The sequence below is a fragment of the Pinus tabuliformis genome, chromosome 2_2, assembly GCF_031772625.1.
Source record: "Pinus tabuliformis cultivar Carrire ecotype Pingquan chromosome 2_2, CPIR1, whole genome shotgun sequence".
Taxonomy (NCBI): Eukaryota; Viridiplantae; Streptophyta; class Pinopsida; order Pinales; family Pinaceae; genus Pinus; species Pinus tabuliformis.
The window spans coordinates 978,286,919-978,307,734 of record NC_142300.1 but is presented as its reverse complement, the minus strand read 5'-3'; the positions used below and the strand labels follow the sequence as shown (position 1 = coordinate 978,307,734).

The window sequence follows — 20,816 nt, the reverse complement described above, 5'->3', positions numbered from 1 at the left end:
ATTTGATTTCCTAGAGCCAAAGGTTGGAGGTGAATACACATTTATCTTGTTAGGGCTGAATTTGGTGAAAGTGGTCTATCCTAAGAAGACAACTAGTGCTCTCAATCAGATGCTGTCTTTATTTCACTTGCAAACATAACAAAGGACCAGTGTCCAAGCAGGATCCTGTTGGCAGTGCCCAGTATGAGGCTTTGTCTATGCCTTAAGATGATGAAGCATTATTTCAATCGCACCTAGAATATAGTCTCTCTTGTTAAAGGTGATGAAGTCAGTCACAAGGGATATGAACTTATATCTCTGTTATGTTTCAGTTCATATATTTATATAAACATTGTCTATTCATCTGTTTTACTTTGCTGTTTCTTTTCCTTGCTTGGAGTTTGCTAAAGTCAGGGATGATGAATTACTTGTTTTTGTTAGAATATCAATTTATGCACCAGTGTTTGTGGTTGGGCGATTTACAGTTATGGCCTGCAAACATATTGAAAGTAATACATGCTATTTTTTTCTGAAATTCTGTAATTACTTTAATAATATAAGTTCAGATACAAGTTACTACAGCCTTAATTGAATATATACAAAGTGAAAGGGTGATATAGCACACAAATACTCATGAAATTTTTTATGATAAATTGTGGAATGATAACCATTTTATTTCTGCAGTAGTTTTATCCCACACCCAGCACTTTACATCTTCTGAGCTCTATCTATTAAAAATGAGCACTGGAATAATGGCCAATACCATTCATTAGCAGAAAATAGGATTTAATTGTTGCTAACTTTGTCTTGTTTGGATTTCTCAGTATGCATATGAAATGAATAAGGTCCCCACTACAAGGAAGAAAGTGAGTGGCATGCCCATGAAGACACTGATAGCCCAGGAAATGTTGAAGGAAAAGGGATCAAAACGACGTACACCTAGTGTTATAGCACGTCTGATGGGACTGGATGCCATGCCAGTGGAGTCAGTTGCAGTGCAACATATAAAAGCAGCAGAGATTCATCCCCAAAAGAACAACTCTGGGAATCAGAAACAATGGCCTAAGTCACCCCATGATGCCCATTTCTTTCAAAAGCATTTAAAAGTTCCAGCCAGTAAGCCTGTAAAAGAATATTCTTTGCCTAAGCCTTAAGAGCAGCCCATAGATCATACTGATCAGAGAAACTTTTATGGATCTCTTCCATTTCGGGATCATCCTCAAGAAAAGCAGCTGCAAGAGTTTAAGAAACAGTTCGCAGCTTGGCAAGCTTCAAAGATTCAGGATCATTCAAAGTCTGTCCAGCCAGATGAACTCAAAATGCAGTTAGCGGAAAAACAAATGCTTGTGTGTGAAAAGATGAATGAGGCAAAAATGGCCCTTGTACATGAGAGTGTTATTAATTCTCAGCATCTTGCAACTGATGAAGAGCTTCAAAGTTCCAAAGAATTTCTCAATGCATTAGAAGTTTTGCAATCAAACAAAGAACTGTTCCTGAAATTTCTTCAGGAACCGAATTCATTGCTTGAAAAGCATCCTCAAGATATACGATCTACTTCAGAAATACGAGAAAAACAATTACCAAAAATGAAGTCATCAAATCCAATGAAAATTCATGGGGCATTGAAGGAAAAAGATAACAGTCGAAAGCATTCCAAAGGAGAGAAGAAAAATGAAAAACGCCTTCAGAGGCAGAAGGGGAAAAAGTTTTTGATAGAAAGTGAAGTTGAGCAAGTAAGAGTCTTGCCGCCGGAGAAGTCAATGCAAAACTGTTCTGTGTGGGGACAAAAGAACAATTGTCCTGTGTTAAGTTCAGATGGTAAAAATAACATTTGCTCCTTACTAACAAGAATAGTTGTCTTAAAGCCTGCTCCAGGAAGGTGTCAAAATTTTAGGCCCAGTCCATCACCAAGCTGCTCCCCACGATCTCAAACTGGATTCAGGGATCCAGAAGGGGCTAGGGATAGCACTCAAGATTTTCTTCAGGAAGTGAGTAACAGGCTTAAAATGGGTTTTGTGGAGAAGAGAAAAGATGAGTCAAGGATTAATGAAGAATTCATCTTGGATCAAATTCGTGATGTTCCTAAGCATCCAAGGCAAATCTCCCGACAGATTGCAAGGCAAGTCAAGGAAAGTGTGACCAGAGATATGGCAAACAATTCACTAAACAGGTTGACACATACTTCTCCAGATGTGAGAATTAATACTTCCCTGGAATCTTCCACCTCTGGTACCAAATCTTCATGGGATTACAGAACTAGGTTAGGCTCATCCTTATCATCTTCCCCTTGCAAACCTTCTGATTCACCTGAATATGGAAAAAAAGCAGTTGGGAAGACAGTTTCAGAAAGGTCGAGAGCTACTCAAGGGCATGAAGAGAAGCAGCACATCAGACAAATTCAAGATACCTTAGGGAAACTCCTTGCTTTTCCTGATGAAAATAAACAAGTGTCCCGGTCAAAAAGCTACCAACAAAATAATAGAGCTAATATGGGTGATGAGGAATGTTATGAATTCTTTTGTGATATGCATGAACCAGGTAGCAAGATTAAAAGACCTAGTAGATGGGACATGCATGCAGAGTGGAATGGCTCTTTAGACAACAAAAATGTGGATAATAACAGAGATATTTCACCCAGTAGCCTGCTGAGATCCCAGTCTTTTCCAGTATCTGCCACAAGTTTTGAGAGGGGTAGTGTTGGGAAGAATAGCAATGCTTTGTGTGTTAACAGGGCCACTGAAAATGAAATTGACCGTGACAGACGAGGCGACACCCTACCTGTGGAATCAATCAAATATAGGAGCAAAAGATCTAGGTTTAAAGCTAAAGTTTCAAATTTGAAAGGTAGATTTCTGCTGAGAAAGCGGAGGTCAAGCAGCAAGAAAATGGATTCTCTGTGTACCTTGCAGTCAAACAATTATCTTGAAATTCACTTGGATAAGGGATGTGATTTACTGCCCAAAGTTCCTTTTGAATCAGGAATGCTCAAGAAGAGATTAGATAATCTCGATAATCTCCCGGTTGTATCACTGCAGAAAACTTGTCCACAATCAGGAGATGTTCCAGACATGGCAACAGAACAATTGCAGAGCACATGCAACATACACAGAGTCTCACCTGTAGATGAGAAAGGATCTGAAGAATGTGTTCTTGAAGCATCAATTTTGGTCCCTGCAACAGTAGAGAATGAAACATTGTCTGGTATTGGTGTTGACTGCATGACAGATGTAAGTTGCATTCCATTGTTCTGTTTGACTCTACAAATTGTCTATGCATTTTATGATTTCCATTTGAACTGACTGGCTTATTTTCTTGAATGATCTGACTGGTATATGTATTCCAGGAAATTTTACCTGGAGAGCTGTTGGGTGTTCCATCTTGTTGTGCAACAGATGAAGTGCCTGTAAATAAATTAAATGAATCTTGTGACTCAGAAAAATCCAAAGAAAAAGGTGGATGTCCAAGTCCAGTATCAGATCTGGATTTCCCTGTCAAAGAAGAAACTCCTAGCCACAGGGGTTTCAAAGAAATAAGTTCAAATCTGCAAGGTGGGTGGCTGAGGATGCTGCTTTTCATAATCAGGGGTTAAGATTTAGGGTCCAGTTACTTTAGATCAATTTTTCATCTGCTATTTTTTTCAATATGGGCAATAATGTTTTTTCAATTGACACAATATTTCTGATTTGCATGTTTATTTTGTAGAATTGCGTTTATGCCTTGACCTTCTCAAGTTTCATGGCTCTGGAAAACCAAGTCATGCATCTAAAGGTGTTTTATTGCGGGAGAGATTAGAGTTGGAGGACCTTGATACCGAAAAAACTAACATTGATGATGAAAAGCAGTGCAACTTACAATCTGAGACTAAAGGTTCACCTTTGTTAAGATTTCCAGTATCTGTAAATAATAATGTAGATATAGAATCTGTGCTATTAAATGATATTTCATGTCCAAAAGAGAGACATGATGATCTGCTGTACCTCACAAAGGTACTCGTGGCTAGTGGTTTCATTGGGAATGCTGACATGATTTTTGCACAATGGTACTCGTCAACTCATCCATTGGACCCCTCTCTATATGAGAAAATAGAAGAGTGTTACAGCGATGACATGCAATTTCAAACAAAGGAACTTGATACTGAACTAAGCCACTTAGGTTCCATCTATGAAAGTGAAGTTCATGGGAGAAAATCAGAAAAAGGTCTCCTTTTCTGCTGCATAAATGAAGTGTTGTTGGAAATACTAGGTCCATTCATTAATGCCCGTCCGTGGGTGAGACAATCAAAAAAGAACCTTTGTCACATGCCTGTTGGTAAGCAGCTGCTGGAAGAAACATGGAGAAAAATTTCCTATTATCTTTACCCACAATCAGAATTTCAGTGTACATTTGAGAACCTTGTAGCAAAGGATCTCAATAGAGAATCGGCATGGCTGGAAATACAGGATGATATTGAAACGGTGGGCATTGAAGTTGATAGTTTAATCTTCAATGAGTTGATTGAAGAGGTGGTTTGTGATATGGTCTGTTGAGAACGAGCATCTCATATCTACAACTTGTAACGTAGTATTTGTTTGCATTTTATGTTGTAATCATAGTGTTCATTTGTGGAGGCCTCTGCACTGGGTCGTTGTAACATATGCCTCATTTTAGTGTGTGAAGTTGATATTGTTGTCTGACTTCGGGTTCAAACATAGCTCCACACTTAGGTGTCCATGCGTGCTAGGGCATGTTCCAAATCCCCAAAACTAAATGTAGGAAATAATAAAAGCTCATTAGTTTACTTCTGTATGTCATAAAGAGTGCAAGCCTTCCCTTACAGGCATTGGCTTGTTGAAGTCTCAGTAGTACTGTTGTGTGTATAGTGTGCGTAATGAAATATAAGGAGGCGGTGATTTGAAGGATTTCTCTCCTCTTTTATACTTCCATCAAACAGATAGAAACTGAAAATATGATTATTGTTTTTAATGCACAAATAACTTCTCCTTTGGCCATGTTAATTTCTATCCATGCTTATTAGATTGAAACAACAGTGTTTACTCCCATTTTTTACCTAAAAATTGTTTTTCATAGGTAAGAGTACACATCCAATTACATAGCCAAACCTATCAACAATTAAAGCGTTTACTTGGTGGGACCTACTAGCAAGTTAAAGGATGTTTTTTGCACATGCCGAATTTTGAGCATACTCACAAGATAGGTGTGAGACTTTATCCTCAAGCCAGGTGGGTCACTCCATTGGCTAAGCTTAATTATTAGAACAATTGGTTGATACTTATGTGGACCAATGGTCATGCAACTGTCCTTAAATGGCGATTATCTTTAAATGCTTTATAATCACAAGCAATTCGTTTGTAGGTTTGGGCATGTTGCCAAATTTTGAGCATAGGTGTGGGACTCTATCCCCAAGCTAGGAGGGTCATTCCTTCGGCTAGGCTTAACCGTTAGAACAATTGGTCATGCAAATGGTCTTTAAATGGCGAATTTTTAAATGGTTTATAATCACAAGCAATTTCTTTGTAGGTTCGGGCATGTTGCAGAGTATTGTAAAAATGCACAAAATAAAAGTAAATCAGGGCTATAAATGTTTTAGTGTTTTTGAAAAAAGTGAATCAGGGCTATAAATGTTTTAGTGTTTTTGAAATTATTAATAAGTTTGACAAAGATATATTAAGGTTTCATGAAATTCAAAATCGGTCATCTTCATGGCAAGCGCTCTTAATTTCCTATTCTAAATTTTATGTAGATAAAATATGGAGATATGGTGTAGGAAATGTAGATTTTGACTTTAAGCAAATTTGTGGTGAGCAAAGTTCTTAAGATGATGTAGATTTCAACTTTAAGCAAAGATTTGTTGGTAAAGTTATTAAAATTGATGTATAAAAGAAATATAGAAATATGATGGAGAATATAATGTAAGATCTCAACAAGTAACTAAAAATTATTAAGGATTTTTGTGTTAACATACTTACCATAGTTAATATTGACAAAACAAGGATTATGATAATCACATTTGAAAAGATTAGTTTATGCTAATTTTGTATATGACAATAATAATTTAGAAGAAGCTACTATTATATAAATATCTCATAGTCAATCTTCATCACAAGTCTATACGAATATCTCATAGTCAACCTTCATCAAAAGTTTAACCAATATGATAGCTTGGAAAGATGAGTAATAGAGGGTGAAAAGTTTATTTTGGTTTTGAAAATAATTGTAAATCAATCGGCTTATAGTTGTGGGGAAAAAATGAACTCTTTTTTGAAATTTTCATTATCCTTATTACATATATAGTTGTGAAAGTTTAGGATTGTAACATTTGCAGAAAGTTGAGTCATAGAGAGTGAGAAAATCTAGAAGCATTTTATAATTTATAATCTTAAAATTAAAAGCAACTTGCCCTATCCTATCCTTTTGAAAATATGTATTTCCTCCATTAAGAATATGGCTATGATGAGGTACCTAATGTACAAGCAGAAAACAAGTAACATCAAAGAGAAAACTTCTTAAAATTGTTTCGAAATCTGGTTAAAGCCACTTAGAGATTAAGAGGGGTTGGTATAAAGATGTCAAGTCTTTGACTAAATCATTGGAGATTAGAGACACAGGTCATTTTGCAGAATATTAACACCATTAAAAATGATAAATCTAAATTTAAGAAGAATTTGTGATGTGATAAAGAATTTAAGGTTAAAATAAAATTAAGATATTTTAAAGATATAAGTGACCATAATCTAGAATATCAAAGGTATCATTTTGTTTCAAGTAGTGTAAAGAAGAAAATCAACATCGTTGAAATGCGAATGTAACTCTCATAAGCTCCATAGTTATAAAAATATTTCTCTGCTATAACTAGAATAAAGAAGGAAAGTATTACTAAAATAAAAATGAATTCTCACACGATCTATAGTGAATTACTAGAATAAAAATGAATTTTGACAATATTCATTGTGAAATAAGGGATTGGACAAATTCTAAAACACTGTTATTAAAGAATTTGTCATCCTAATAGCACTAAGAAGATGAAGAATGAAAAGCACATGTTTTTAAAAATATTTTCCATACATCCATATTATATCTCCATTGTTGGCATAGTTGTAATTGATGGCAAAGGGTCAATGGATATATACATAGTTTGTGAACAAGTTCCTCAGTTGATATACTTGCTTTTTATGCTTGCTATGAGTGTGTTGAGGTGTAGTCACCATATGTTGTGATGCTATGGGTGTATGTATCGTTGAGAAACAAAGTATGTTGTAGAGCAGTAAGGTATGTTGCAAAAGGTTATTGAGTATGTTTCTTGTTAGAGGTGTTGTTGAAGGTTTCATGTAATGTTGCAAGCTAGTGTGTCTTAATGTTGATTATGTATTGTTGTCCCTATGCATGGTTGATCATGTAATGTTGTGATGTGAATGTATACTCAAAGGTTGTGATGTTAAGGGTTATGTTGTTGAGTTGGTTATATTGCAAAGGTCAGTTGACAAAGGTATGTTGTAGAGGTACACAAAAATGTTGTGCTCCAAGAGGATGCAAGTAAATAGTTTGCCTATTGTAATTATTAAAGTGGCTTATATTAATGCATATTAATTGAATATTTCGAAAATCATCTTATTCATTTTTACTATTCAAAAGTTGAAAGAGTTTAGAAACAAAGAGGCACCCTTGGAATGCAAAGAGGCAAGACTGTTCACTTCATACTCTTTTGTGGAATACTAATAGCCAACGAAGTCTGTTTATAAAATATGTGATTTTGGAAGGTTGAAATGTAGATTATGTGGAAGAGTTGAGTTGTTGTGAATCCTTGTTTGTGAGTTATCTAGCACAAAGAGAGAGGTAGAAGAGAAGATGTGAAACAAATTTGAGGAGAAAAAGAGACAAAGATGGAGGTATATAGAACTAAATACCAGGTAAACCGGCACATTGTTTCTTTTATGTATTAGGGGATTGTAGTCTCCTTTCAGGTTGCAGTCTAAAAAGGAACAGGTTGGAGCCCGTTGAAGTGGAAGTAGGAGCTTCCAAGAAAGTTGTAGCTTGCAGAAAACACTGAGGTAGAAGCCTCCTATAGGTTTTAGCTTGCAAAAAATCAATGTATGATGGAGTAGGAGCTTCCTAGCAAGTTGTAGTCTACAAAATATAAGAGAGGTTGCAGCCTCCAAAAGCTAATGTAATAGAGGAAGCAGGAGTTTGTCTTTACATCACAACAATAACAAATTTATGATTTTCTCCCTTTATGGGTTTCCACTTATATTTGGTGTCCACATGTGATTGTTTTTATGTGTTGATTTTATGTTGCGATTTACATATTACATATGTTGAATATATTGTACTATATTTTTCATAAGGTGTTATGTTGTTCATTTAATAGCTCGATTAACCATTGAAAATAAAAGTAAAATTTGTTCATGAATGCACTAAATTCATTCACCCCCCATCTCAGTTTAGTCAAGTTTCCAACTGATTCACCCTCTCTCTCAATTTAGTCAAGTTTCCAATATCCATTTCAAAATATTTGTATTAATATCAACCTACAACTCATTATCTTTTGGAGATTTAGGAAAACTCTTTTCTAATATTTTCAGGCATATAAATAAAATTGGAAAGAAAATTAAGTACTTAATATTTTTTCTTAAAGTTTGATAAATCATTGTTGGTGTCAGTGGATATTAATCGTTGTTGTCATCATATATGTTCCTTTTTAAGAAGATATTTTTCTTCTCAATGGATCGTATTGATGGGTGTCAATGTCAAAAGTATGGCGTTCATATTCATTCTTTTTGAAACATATATGATAAAGAGAGTTCATTGATGAATTGGACATGAGGGCACTACTATTTTATTATTTTTGTTTTCAAAATATACTAGGATGTTTTCTTTATTGAATCCTATTACTTTATAATCAAAAGTGAAGTAGGGATACTACTTTTATAGATTGCCAAATCTCTTATGTTTGTAACTATGAGATGTTTTACATTTTAGGTAACCAAAAAAACTTTGACAATATACCCAAGTAACAAATCCTTTTCCTTTACCCCTCTAAAACCAAAATTGTGGATTATATTTGTTGATAATACCTTTGTCATCCTACCCTACGGATGTGAAAACTTTGGACAATTTTATTAATCACCTCAATAGCTAATCCTAGTACATTAAAAGATTGAGGTTGGTGGGAATCTCCCCTTTCTAGATGTCCATATTACGAAGAAACTAGATGGGTCTAAGGCATACCAAGTTTACAAAGACAAAAATTAGACTAACTAATACCTTCATGTAGAATCACATTGCCATCTGACCTAAAAATTAGGTGTTATCAATATTGTAGGCACCAAAGCCCTTACAATATCAATTAAATATCATTTGGAAGAAAAAAATGTTATCTCCTAGGGTTCTTCAAGAATAATGATTATAAAGTCTTCACGGGGATCCAAGCATTTTAAAATGCTAGTAGAAGACTTAGGAGCAATGTGTATACTGAAGAGGTTTCCAAAGTATTTTTTCCCTACATTCAAGAGATCACATACAATATTGGTAGGGTCCTAAAGAAGAAAAACCTTCAAACAACATCCAAATGCCTATTCACAATTAAGAATTTCATAAAATCAGTTAAATTCCTAATTGATCTTACAATCATAATGTTGTCTACATGATTCCATGCTCAGGTGGAAAAATTTATGTGGTTGACGTTAATTACTTTGCGAAGATTAAAACTTAGGAAAGCACTACAGATATTAAACACCATTATGTTTGTTTGTTCACTTTAGCAAAGATAAACTATGCATCATATTTGGATTTAAGAAGTCAAGATTTTAGCCAAAGTTGACCATCATTTCAATAAATTATTCAAAGAAGTTATTGATGTCAAAAAGAGGCTCGATAACCTTATTAGAGACGATGGTTATAATATTAGCAAACATGGAAAATCAACAAACTTTAGATCTCCACTTTATCTCTAATGATAACATATAATTATCCCTTTTTCATTTTTGAAAATTTTAATGTATTTTTCTTCTATATATTGTTTCTATTTATTTTCATGTCTTTCTTTCTTTTTTCGTTATAATTTTATTGTTCTCCATATAATGTATATTGATTTTCTCTTATTTTTTTAAATCTCTCTCTCTCTCTCTCTCTCTCTCTCTCTCTCTCTCTCTCTCTCTATATATATATATATATAACTGTGCAACATCATTTACAAGATAATTTCAAAAAATCATCTTCAAATGATTGAAGAAAATCATTTCTTGACAAATCTCTCTTAATACGTTTAGGTTCTTGGAAGGAAGATAAACACATGAAGTAGCAAGGGTTGTCCAAGAAGTGCTTGGATCCAAAAATAGAGACTACCATATTGATTTTTCATTATCATACTTTCAATGTTACAATACATATGTATACATGTTGAAGCATTCATAAATCCCCAATCTATTAACCTTGGATTAGAACATAACCATAGTTCCCTTGACCAGATCTGCAAAATACCAGGCATAACATCATCATGCCCAAAACCATGTGAAAATCCCATGCACAAAACCATGGATAGGTATGCCCACAATATTTGGATCCACCCTCGATCCTTGGGTCGGCCCAACTATTATTGGGTCCACATAAAATAAAAAAATTATGTGTGGAAAGAATATAACACACACCTAACATTAGTTATCAAATTCATTAAGGTTTGATACACCAAAATTAGTCGTAGTGGATGGTAATCATCATCATCTTATGATAAAACCAAGAGACTTAGAAGTCCATATTATCCTTCCTCGAAAAGATTTAGTGTTCAAAAGCTTAAAAGTTTAAAAGTTTTCATTGTAAATCATCATCACTAGAATTTATCATTAACCATACATTGATTTAAATCAAGGTTTGATACACCAAATGTAGTCTTAGTGGATGGTAATCATCATCATATTATGATAAAACCAAGAGACTTAGAAGTCCATATTATCCTTCCTCGAAGAGATTTAGTGTTCAAAAGCTTAAAACTTTAAAAGTTGTCATTGTAAATCATCATCTCTAGAATTTATCATTAACCATACATTGATTTAACTCAAAGTTGCATCGTTATACTTATATAATTATTTAACATGCATTAGAATATATGTGTACACTAAAAGTTGTAAAATGAGTGGTAGCCTACCATCATACTTGATGTTCCAAACTTCATTACAAATTAAATTACATATCATGAAAATGTTTAATCTATGTAAGGAATCTTTAAGCACTCTATTTCACCCTCCCCAGAATTGGGAAAAAAAAATTCCATGCCCATTTGAAATTGTGATTATCGGTTCCTTGTTAAAAAAACTAAGATGAGTCACAACCTAATATCATATGAATGCTCCAATATTCTTACAAATTACAATTACATAATATCATGAAAATCTCTCTGTTGATGCAACTAAGCTTCACACCCTTTGTTCACCCTCATTGAAATTAGGCACATTGTTGCCATGTCAAATTGAAGTTATGATTGTTTTTGCATCCTCATTGAACAAAATAATATGATTCATGGTACCCAACATCATATCTAGGTCAACCAACTCTAGCTCCATATATGATGGTTTGGTGGATTTGGATTTCTATTTGCCCTTATTATGTGATAGAAGGAGAAATTTGGAATGAAAATACTCAAACTCCTCAACATTCTTTGAACCCAAATTATTTTTCCTCGTTGAATGGATGAAGACATATGTAAGTCTGCATTTCCTCTCATTTGATGAATAAGTGGCAACCCATGACAAGTTCATGATTGCTTATTTTAGGATATTTTGAATTTACCCACGATGAAAGTTCTACCAATTGGTTGAAGCCAATATAGACATGTCTTACATAACTTCAACATATATGCCCCAACCCATTGATCCTATAAAATGTGAAAACTCTACATGAATTTGAACTCCAATTTCAAGGCATATAAATAATATTTTTAAGCTTTCTTAAATCCCATGGGTTCTTATTTGGTGCATTTATATTTGGATCACTAAATGAGCCATAGAATAACATTTGGGACTCATTACATGGGTCAATAGGTGAAATGGGGTAGTGAGTCTTGTTCCACCCTTCGGTCCTTATGTATTTTACATCATTGTAAAATTAATTCAGGCAAGTCTTGCTCCTTAGAATTGGTGACTTCTGTTAGCTTCTTTATCAAGGAGTCAATGCCCTCATATGAATTTCTCAAACTAGGTTTAACTATTTTAAGCATTCATAGCATATCCATAATTAGCTTAAAAATTCTAAGAGATATTTATCCTATCCCACCATTCATCATTAACAATGATCCTTTTGATTAGACACATTCTCACTCTAGAATTTCCTTCATTCACTCCAAAGATAAGTGCATATTGTTGATTATAAGGCTTATTTCCCTTGTACGAGCCTCATTAGGACTATGATTGGTGAGGAAAAATGAGTTTCTACCGCATGCAATTGTGAAAATTCCAATAAACTAGAATTTAGATTGATTATCGATTATTAACACTAAAGATTCAAAGAAAAAATAAAACCAAGACAATAGATTAGAGGCTTAGACCTAATGAAGCAATTCTTTGGTACCTTAAGAAGCTCCAACTTTGTAATTTATTGTTAATTTCCTTGGGACATGTGATGGTATGTAATGAAGTTATCGCATTCCTTTGCTTCTACAAGAATCTATCGAAACCACCCAATTTGACACCTCAACTCTTTAAACTTCGGGTTTAACAAGTGTATAGCATAGGAGGTCCAAAACATGTGCTAGAATTTAAACCTTAATAGTTGGACTTGATTCTCTATACACCTTTGAGTCATTCATTATGCCTTGGACAACATTTTATGCCTCTAATAACTTAAATGCTTCAATCAAAATATCAATAATAAATTGTTTATATTTCTACTTCCCTTGTAATAATTTGCCTTTAAAATCATTAACCCTTTAGAGTTTTGAGCAAACACATTAATCAAATGTATGTTCCTTTGATCTTCCGGCCAATAAAAATGGTGGAAAAGCGTAAAATGTGTGATAAACTACAAGTGGGTTCTTTGACACTATCCATATTAAACTTCTCCATTTTCAAATGTGTAGTGTGGACCATCCTCATTGTCAAAATGAAATTTCATTTTCTAGCTATGTTATTGTTGGGTCACTGATTTTTCATCATTTTCATTTGTCTTTGTCATGAATTAATCTATTACTTCCAACCATCCATTGCACCATTTCACTCACTTGCCACCATTTTTACCATAATTCTTCATGATGTGTCTCTATATGTCTAAGTGGTTAATTAACATCATTTTCCTTTATTTTTAGTAGATTAAGAAGAATTTTGCATGGTTTTAACTAATGACAATTTAACAAGTTCAAGTTTCTACTGTTTAGTCAATTTTTCGTAGCTACCTCCATAGTTGAGGTAGTAGCACCACTCAGCTCGCACGTGTGGATCTCCAGCGTCAAATCAAGGGAAAAACGCAGCAGTGACCAGTCAACTTCAAACACATTTTATGAGCAAATGAAAGCGAATTTCGGAAAAAAAAACATGGGTTTTGTTCATCATAGGCCCAATTAAGTTCCAGTTGTGAAGGTTTATCAAAATTCATTACCATTTGAGATATTTTTGAAGATATTTGTAGCCTTATTTTGCAGATTACGTGGATATACGACTTTTCAAATTGTCATTTAATGCATAGTCGACAAATAAGCCAGAATGAGTTGTTCTTTAGAAAATTCGTGGCAAAAAGATAACTATGAACATATTTGGGCTCATATTTTATCCTAAAATCTTTCAAAACATATTTGATTTTATCTCAGGGCAGAATTCATGCAATAATTTGTGAATTTCTAGTTGCTTCAGAGATCTATGAAACCACTGTAATCTATTTGATGAGGGATAGATTATTGTTTCAAAAGCTATTTTTTGCAATTATAAACTTTGTTTCATTCTATTTCCTTGTTGTGTGAAAAATAAACTCGTGAAGGCATTGTTTAATACCTGCTTCTTGTAGGAAGCCCCCCTCAAGACAGTAAGGTTTGCTTCTGATTTTTAATCTAGTATTTAGTTTTATGTTTCCTGTAGAATTTCATTAGCTTAAATTTTGATTTATGTTGTTAATTTTTCATAGAAGATTAATTTAATTGATATCATCGTTGTGAAGATTTCTTATGCACATGGAATAAGCTTAGGTTCATTTAGATTCATAACATAGTTTTACATTACAGTTTGAATGGAGATGATTTTTCTTTCTGTTACAAAGTAGACTCTTTTACAATGTGCTTTCAATTTCAGCAAGTGTGATGTGATTTCATTCAAGCAAGAGAGGTTTTATTTTAGTGTGAGAAAGTGTGATTTCCTTCAAGCAAGTGTGAGTTTATTTCAAGCAAGTGTGATTTTATTTCAAGCAGGTGTGATTTCATATTCAAACAAGTGTGTATAATTTCATTTAGAAGCAAAAGTGTGGTTTTGATTTCCTTTAAAATTAAAGTGTGGATTTTTAAAACAAGCATTTTATTCATTTCTAGAAGACTGTAATCTTTCTTTTATAATAGGCAATAAAACCAATCTCATAATTATTAGACAAACATGTGCATTTTGGCATTTCAACTTAACTTAGAAGTTGTACAAGTGATAAAGACTCTTGGCACATAGATTGCACATACATTTCATCAGTTTACTAGCCTTGGTTGATAATTCATGTAAGTAATTTAACAATCAATTAAATTACCAAACATTTTGGCACCATTTCCGGGGAAGTGTATATAGGAGTCCTTTTCTTTTCATTAAAAAAAAAAATTCTTCAATCACCTACTACCCCCACTATATCACGTGGTGTAGTAAGAGCCACACATCCACATCATGAATTCTTATTTTTGCATGTAGAAGAAGAGGTAAAAAAAAGGTTGAAGAAATGGATGGAGATGATGACAATGAGGAAGATCCTTTTGGATTTCACATTCAAGAAACTAATGTCAATGCTCATATGAAGAAAATCCCTCCATCCGCACTTCCTAACTTCAAACGTATGAGATCAGAAGACCCAGAAACCTTTATTTTTGAATTTGAAATAATTCATAGATCTTATGGCTACTCATTACACATTCAAAAATTGAATTTGTTTCTGGCAACATTGAAGGATAGAGCTCTTATATGGTTCATGACTTTAGGAAAAAATTCTATAAGGACATGGGATGATATGAAAAGAGTATTTTTGGAAAAATATAAAGATTATTGCATACACCATGACCTTAGAAATGATGTCTTTAAGAAGAACCAAAAAGAGGATGAAATCTTAGAATATTTAGTGGAGAGATTTACTTATAATTTCAAAATATCTAAATTTCATAATTTAGGATCAAACGCATTAAAAACTCTCCTACTAAATGCTATACGTGATGAATGGATTGATCTTCTTAACCTGGTGGGAAAAGGAGATGTCTCTCAATTGTCATTTCAAGAGATTTGTGAATTGTGCAAGAACATATCAAGAGGAAAAGAAAAGTATGTAAGATCCCCTCAGAATCTAGTTATGGAAAGAGTAAGTAAGTTGGCATCAATATTGGTAATTCAAATTGAACTTAACAATTTGCTAGACATTTTTGGTAATTTAAATGAACAAATTGATATGTTAAGAATGCAAAACAAGCAAAAAGTTGAGAATGTTGCTTCATTTATATTTTGCCCTAAATATATAAAGAAACATGATTTGCATGAATGTCCACTTGATAACATTAAAATTTGTGAAATATGTGCAGGAGCACATACTACTAAAGATTGTCCATCATTACCAGGGTTAAAGGAAGTTTACTAGGGAGAAAATCAAACACTGTAACAATCTTGTTATGTAGCTCGAAGAAGACCATTGCAGCCTCATCAACCTAGTATGATGCAATATTCTATTTCACAATTTTAGGGATATGCACAACAATCTCAAAGTAATTGGAAAACACCCTTACCTTGGAAACCTTGGCCATCTCAATCCCAACCTGAAAATCAATCTTGGGAACAAGGTTGGCAAGGGCCTTACAGAGGAAATCCACCATATCCTCAATCTTTCCTTCACTATCATCAATACCAATATCAATGTTATCCATACCATTCACCTCCACCACAACATCAATTTCACCATCAATCGACCTCAATTCAAACTTTCTCATTACCAACCACACAAGCACCCCAAAGATATATTCCCACTCCAGTACATGCATAGCCATTTCGAATCCCCAAAAATAAAAACCTCAATCCACTTACAATTTTGAGGTATTGAAAAATGATTCTCTAGCTGCCATTGAAGAACAACAACCAGAAGAAGAAGATTCAGATAAGGTCCAAGAATCATGGATGCATGTTGATAAAGAGAAATTGTTGGAACTTGAGATTGAAAAGTTTCATGCATTCCTATCACCAGATTCTATGAATGGAGATCACATCTTTGAAGACTTGCATGACATGATAGCAAGAAGCCAAGGAATACAAGATTACATTGAATCTTGGTTCAAGACAGTCATTGGATCCTAGTACTCCATTCTTCAGTATCTTCTAACATCATCTCAATCAAGGCAGTTGGTCTCTCATATACTGGTACATATCAAAGAGTATATTTCAAACCTGCATATGATTTTATCTATCATCTTGCTACACACATGGTTCAATTGGAAGTATTCATATACTTGAACGAGATTTATTTTTCAAGTAAAGTAGGACATATATAAAAATATATAAAAAAATATAAGTAAAGAGAAAAATAATTTCTAATGTGAAAACCATCTTGATGGCGCAATTAGACATGATATTTGCTTGAAAACGAGGCAATTGGCGAGCAAAGTTCACAATAAATTCTGCAATTTTATGATGATTTCAATATTTTATTATGGTTCTTCAAATGTTTTTAAATTCTCGAGTTGGATGATGTGGGATTCCTTAAGGCCCACCTTCTAACATATCTTGTCCCATCGACCTCAACACCTTATCTGGGATGAAGATCAGAGATTATTTGGAGTGCCTTGGAACTTGCATACATCAATGGCAAGCCTCCTCATTGACAACAATGGGAATACAACAATGTCTCTTGATTGTCAAATCTTGCAGGTGACTCAACTTCAACACATTCATTTGTCCATGTCAATATGAACTCAGGTACCTTGAGACTCATTTACATTATCGGTGAGTTGTCTTGCATTGGTTAATGATTTTCATCAGTGATTGGTAATCCAATGATTTCTTTCCATGATCAACTTCGGTACATTCATTCGCATGGTAAGAATTGTACCATGAATTTTTGTTTTGATGAAGACTAATGGTTTTATGGAATCAACAACAACTTGTAGCAGTACATTTTATTGTTTTCTTGTAGCAACTTGTTCATCTTGTTTTTCAACAGAAGCATGATGGCACCATTACAAATCATTTTCATTCATTTCCATTTCAAAGAAAATCAATAAAATTGGAACTTTTTTCAGTCAATATGCATTATTTTTCATGTTTTCTACTTCAGTATGCAATACACAATCCAAATCAGCAGTTCAAACTCGGAGAAAACAACTTTTAAAAAAAAAAATGACATTTTCTGCAACAACTATGAAAAACTGCAGTTTCTACTGTTATTGCTATAAGAGCTTGTTTTTGCTGTAGAAGCTTGTTCCAGAGACAATTTTGGCACAAATATTGCAAGAGATTAGAGCAAAACTAAAAAATTATGAGCTTCTAGGTTTTCTCGAATATGGTAAATTGAGTAAAATGTGGGAAGAATCCCAAAAAAGTGCAATTTTTCAGGACTTTTACGCAGGCTTTTAAGGCATATTTTCATTTTTCACCATTGTGGACAGATTAGGCCAGATTTTGGTATTTTGCACAACATTGGCTTTTCTTCATAAAAATGGGATTCTGAAGGCACGAGGCAGTAAAAAAAGGTAAAAATACACCATTTCTTTTTTGAAGCACTCAATTTAACCTTAAAATGAGTTCGCGACATATTTTTTTGTGCAATATTGGATGGCATGAAAAGACATTTTCAGAATTTTCAAAATCCCAGGATTCAAGAAGCTATTTTCTGATAGAATGGTTTTATCCCAACATCTACAACCCTTACTTCAACATTTCAATTTCTTCACAAAGTAAACTTGAGGTAAAAACTTGCATAAGGTATTTTTAGTTTATTAAAAATTTAGGAAATTTTGATAAATAACCACTTCAATTACCATTCTTACAAACTATCTTCCTCATCATTGACCTAGTCCTAAACCACGATTTTCATCATTGAATTAACCCTCAACCATCTTTTCCATCATTGATATATCCATTATACCAAATTCATGCTCTATCCACAAGTTTTGTCATCAAGAAATAGTGTGCAATATATTCAAAAGTCATCATGCAAATATTATGAGTATGAAAGCTTGGTATGGCAACGATCCATATTAGAAGTCACCATGAATGTCTTACAATCCCTGAGTTTGAAATATGATATTAGTGGTGAAATGTTAAAATACTAGCTTATGATGTGTTTAAGAGTTGGGTCCAAGAAAAATTTGAAGGGTTTGGAACAAAGGTTGATTGAAGGCATGCTTGTGAAGGAATGAATCATTAGTTGGTGGTCATCACTTTTATTGTGCATAAATTATAGACCTCAATGTCTTATTTTGTGATGTTTTGATCCATTGTCTAGTTCTTTAAAAGAGAAATTAGATGCATGCACTCCTTTCTTAGATCATTTGTTGAAAAAATAGAGGTCAATGAAATCTGCTATGTTTTGACTCCTCTACTAGGCAAGAGATGGATTTAGCTAAGGTATGTGTTGAAATTGTAGCTCATAAAGTTTTTAATAGCAAAAGAGATGTTCAAAGTACTTTGAATTCTGCACAAACAATATGCCTATAAAATGGAGTATCCTAGAGAGAAAGAGAGAGAAACAAATATGAGTTCATCCCCAAAGATAAAAGACAATGTTGTTTGCACCTTTGTATAAATTGCTGCACATTTTTCTCTTCTACAGGTACGAGATCACAAAGATGTTGTCTTGCAAGAATATATGCAGCAAACATGAACAAGATTTGAGTAAAAGGTGGAAGAAATTCGAGAGTAGGTTCTTTTGACATGATAAAGAAAATGTTACGGGAGTTACTAGCAAGAACACAAATACTTTCTTTTTCTTTACATAATCAGCAAAAATCATTGATATCAAGGCTTAAGCAGAGGACAGTAATAAGGATTAGGTAGAGGATACTAATATCCTATTTCAACATGTATAAAGAAGGCTTTGAGGCACATCTCCAAAAGTATGGCAATGAACATGATTCACATTGCAAAGAATTGAGTTAAGCATTAGATATGGTAAGTTGTTACTCATTTTTATTAATGCAAATCAGTTTGAGTCTGCTTCATGATTTCTCTTAAGTGGATATCTGCCAAAATTTTATGGTTCTTCTTCTTCATATCTTTCACTTTCCTCTAGTTCACCTACTTTGGGATGATGTCAGTTGTTATTACTCCAAGTTACCACATTGCTTCAATCATTTCATCAACCTTTTATTCCTCTCAGAATCTCTTCTATGGGTTCATTGTCCCTTGGTTGAAAAATCTTGTACAATGGAGATGGTTTTATTGGTTCAACTCCATTTCTTAGACACTTTATGGTCTAATTACATCACAATTGGGTGACGTGGATTCTAAGATGAATACAATAGAAGAAAAATACAAAAATAGAATATTTTGAGATAAGCTACTTCTTGTAAGTTGTATTTTACATGGTGTGCAATCATATTTTCTTTTCTTTTATGTTTCCTTTTCCATTGAAACATTAAACTTTTAGATTTAGGCATCACAGAAGGGGGTGCTGGAAATTAGCTTTATTCCATGGAGATGAGGCTTGGTGTGGAGTTCAGTAAAGTATTAAAAAAATAAATTATGTTATGAAAGAAATCAAGAAATTATCAAGGTTTCATTCTCTCATGAAGTTAGCAAGGAGAAAGGATAGGTGATATAAGAAGAATTTCATTAATAAGATTAACCAACATCTTTTAAAGCAACACTCTCCAAGAATGAAATAGGACAACCTTGGACTCAATTTGCATGAGGACATGCAAATATATCAGTATGGGGGAGATGTCGGGTCACTGATTTGTCATCATTTTCACTTGTCTTTGTCATTCATTAAGCCATTACTTCCAACCATCCATTGCACCATTCCACTCACTTGCGACCATTTTTACCATAATTCTTCATGATGTGTCTCTATATGTCTAAGTGGTTAATTAACCTCATTTTCCTTTATTTTTAGTAGATTAAGAATAATTTTGCATGGTTTTAACTAATGACAGTTTAGCAAGTTCAAGTTTCTGTAGTTTTGTCAAATTTTTGTAGCTATCTCCAAGGTTGAGGTAGTAGCACCACTCTAGAAGGAAATCCGGCACATGGAAATTATTTATAAAGGTTCCAATATGGATTTCTATTGGTCAAATACCACCCAAATCGCACGTGTCGACCTCCAGCATCAAATCAAGGGAAAAACATAGCAATTTTTACAAGTCAACTTCAAACTTGTTTTATGAGAAAATTAAAGTGAATTTCGGAAAACTAAAACATGGGTTTTGTTTAGCACGAGGCCAATTAAGTTCCTTTGGAGCATGTTTCTTAAATTTGTTACCATTTGAGATATATTCGAAGATCTTTGTAGCCTTATTTTGCAGATTACGTGGATATACAGTTTTTCAAATTTTCGTTTAATGCACAGTCAAAAAATAAGCCAGAACGAGTTGTTCTTTAGGAAATTCGTGGTAATAAGATCATTATGAACATATTTGGGCTCATCTTTTATCCTAAAATCCTTCAAAACATATTTGATTTTATCTCATGGCAGAATTCATGCAATAAAAT

The 20,816-nt window shown here is 33.6% G+C and overlaps 1 protein-coding gene across 1 annotated transcript; it reads left to right on the top strand.

Moving 5' to 3' along the window:
* The first annotated feature begins 788 nt into the window (after positions 1–788).
* LOC149196530 (uncharacterized) lies at positions 789–4,877 on the top strand. Its single transcript, XM_089405574.1, has 3 exons — positions 789–3,206; positions 3,323–3,527; positions 3,682–4,877. Exons 1-3 carry the CDS (start codon positions 1,299–1,301, stop codon positions 4,503–4,505), a joined length of 2,937 nt encoding a protein of 978 aa, XP_089261700.1. The 5' UTR covers positions 789–1,298; the 3' UTR covers positions 4,506–4,877.
* Positions 4,878–20,816: the final 15,939 nt, after the last annotated feature.

Coding starts and splice junctions, on each gene's coding strand:
- LOC149196530 (XM_089405574.1), top strand. CDS start 1,299: ATGCAGTTAGCGGAAAAACAAATGCTTGTGTGTGAAAAGATGAATGAG. Junction 3,207..3,322: donor GTGTTGACTGCATGACAGAT/GTAAGTTGCATT, acceptor TATGTATTCCAG/GAAATTTTACCTGGAGAGCT. Junction 3,528..3,681: donor AATAAGTTCAAATCTGCAAG/GTGGGTGGCTGA, acceptor TTTATTTTGTAG/AATTGCGTTTATGCCTTGAC.